This window comes from Antrostomus carolinensis, unplaced genomic scaffold (assembly GCF_000700745.2).
Source record: "Antrostomus carolinensis isolate BGI_N321 unplaced genomic scaffold, ASM70074v2 scaffold8958, whole genome shotgun sequence".
NCBI lineage: Eukaryota > Metazoa > Chordata > Aves > Caprimulgiformes > Caprimulgidae > Antrostomus > Antrostomus carolinensis.
Genome location: NW_010330895.1, coordinates 422 through 867, shown reverse-complemented (window position 1 = coordinate 867; position 446 = coordinate 422). Strand labels below are relative to the sequence as shown.

The window sequence follows — 446 nt, the reverse complement described above, 5'->3', positions numbered from 1 at the left end:
AAGAGGGGGGCTCGCAGAAAGGATATGGCCAGTCGATGAGCTTCTTGGCGTATTTCCTGACTATGTTCTCTTCCCCAAAGAGAAAGAGCGATCTGTTGACAGTGAAGCAGTTCTGCCGGACGGGGATGGGGTTGTACAGAGCCATAGTCCGGGCTCTCTGCGCTTTGGTTTGCTTGAAGGCTCCTGGGGTCCCTCCCGCAGGAGCAGGAGGTCCTTGCCGGCTCCGGTTCTGGTCGCCTCCCCAAAGCGAGCCATCCTGGAAGAAAACACACAGGTGAGTCAAAGCAGCACCACTGAGGCAGCGGGGGAAAGAGAAGAGGGAGGGGGGTTGTGGGGTGCAGTCCCAACCACAGCCCCCTCCTCCTCTCCGGGTGATGCTCAGCTCTGTCTCTCCTCCATCCCTCTGGGGGAGCAGGGACCCGCGTGGAGAAGGAGAGGCAGCAACG

General features: G+C 60.1%; 1 protein-coding gene across 1 annotated transcript in view; it reads right to left on the bottom strand.

Moving 5' to 3' along the window:
- LOC104528901 (voltage-dependent R-type calcium channel subunit alpha-1E-like) overlaps positions 1–256 on the bottom strand; it is a gene marked incomplete at its 5' end in the record, with an annotated part of 60,174 nt that extends 59,918 nt beyond the window's left edge. Inside the window, one exon of the mRNA XM_029086241.1 lies at positions 27–256. Coding sequence (XP_028942074.1) covers positions 27–256 — 230 coding nt within the window. The remainder of the gene's footprint in view (positions 1–26) is intronic.
- Between the last annotated feature and the right edge of the window lie 190 nt (positions 257–446).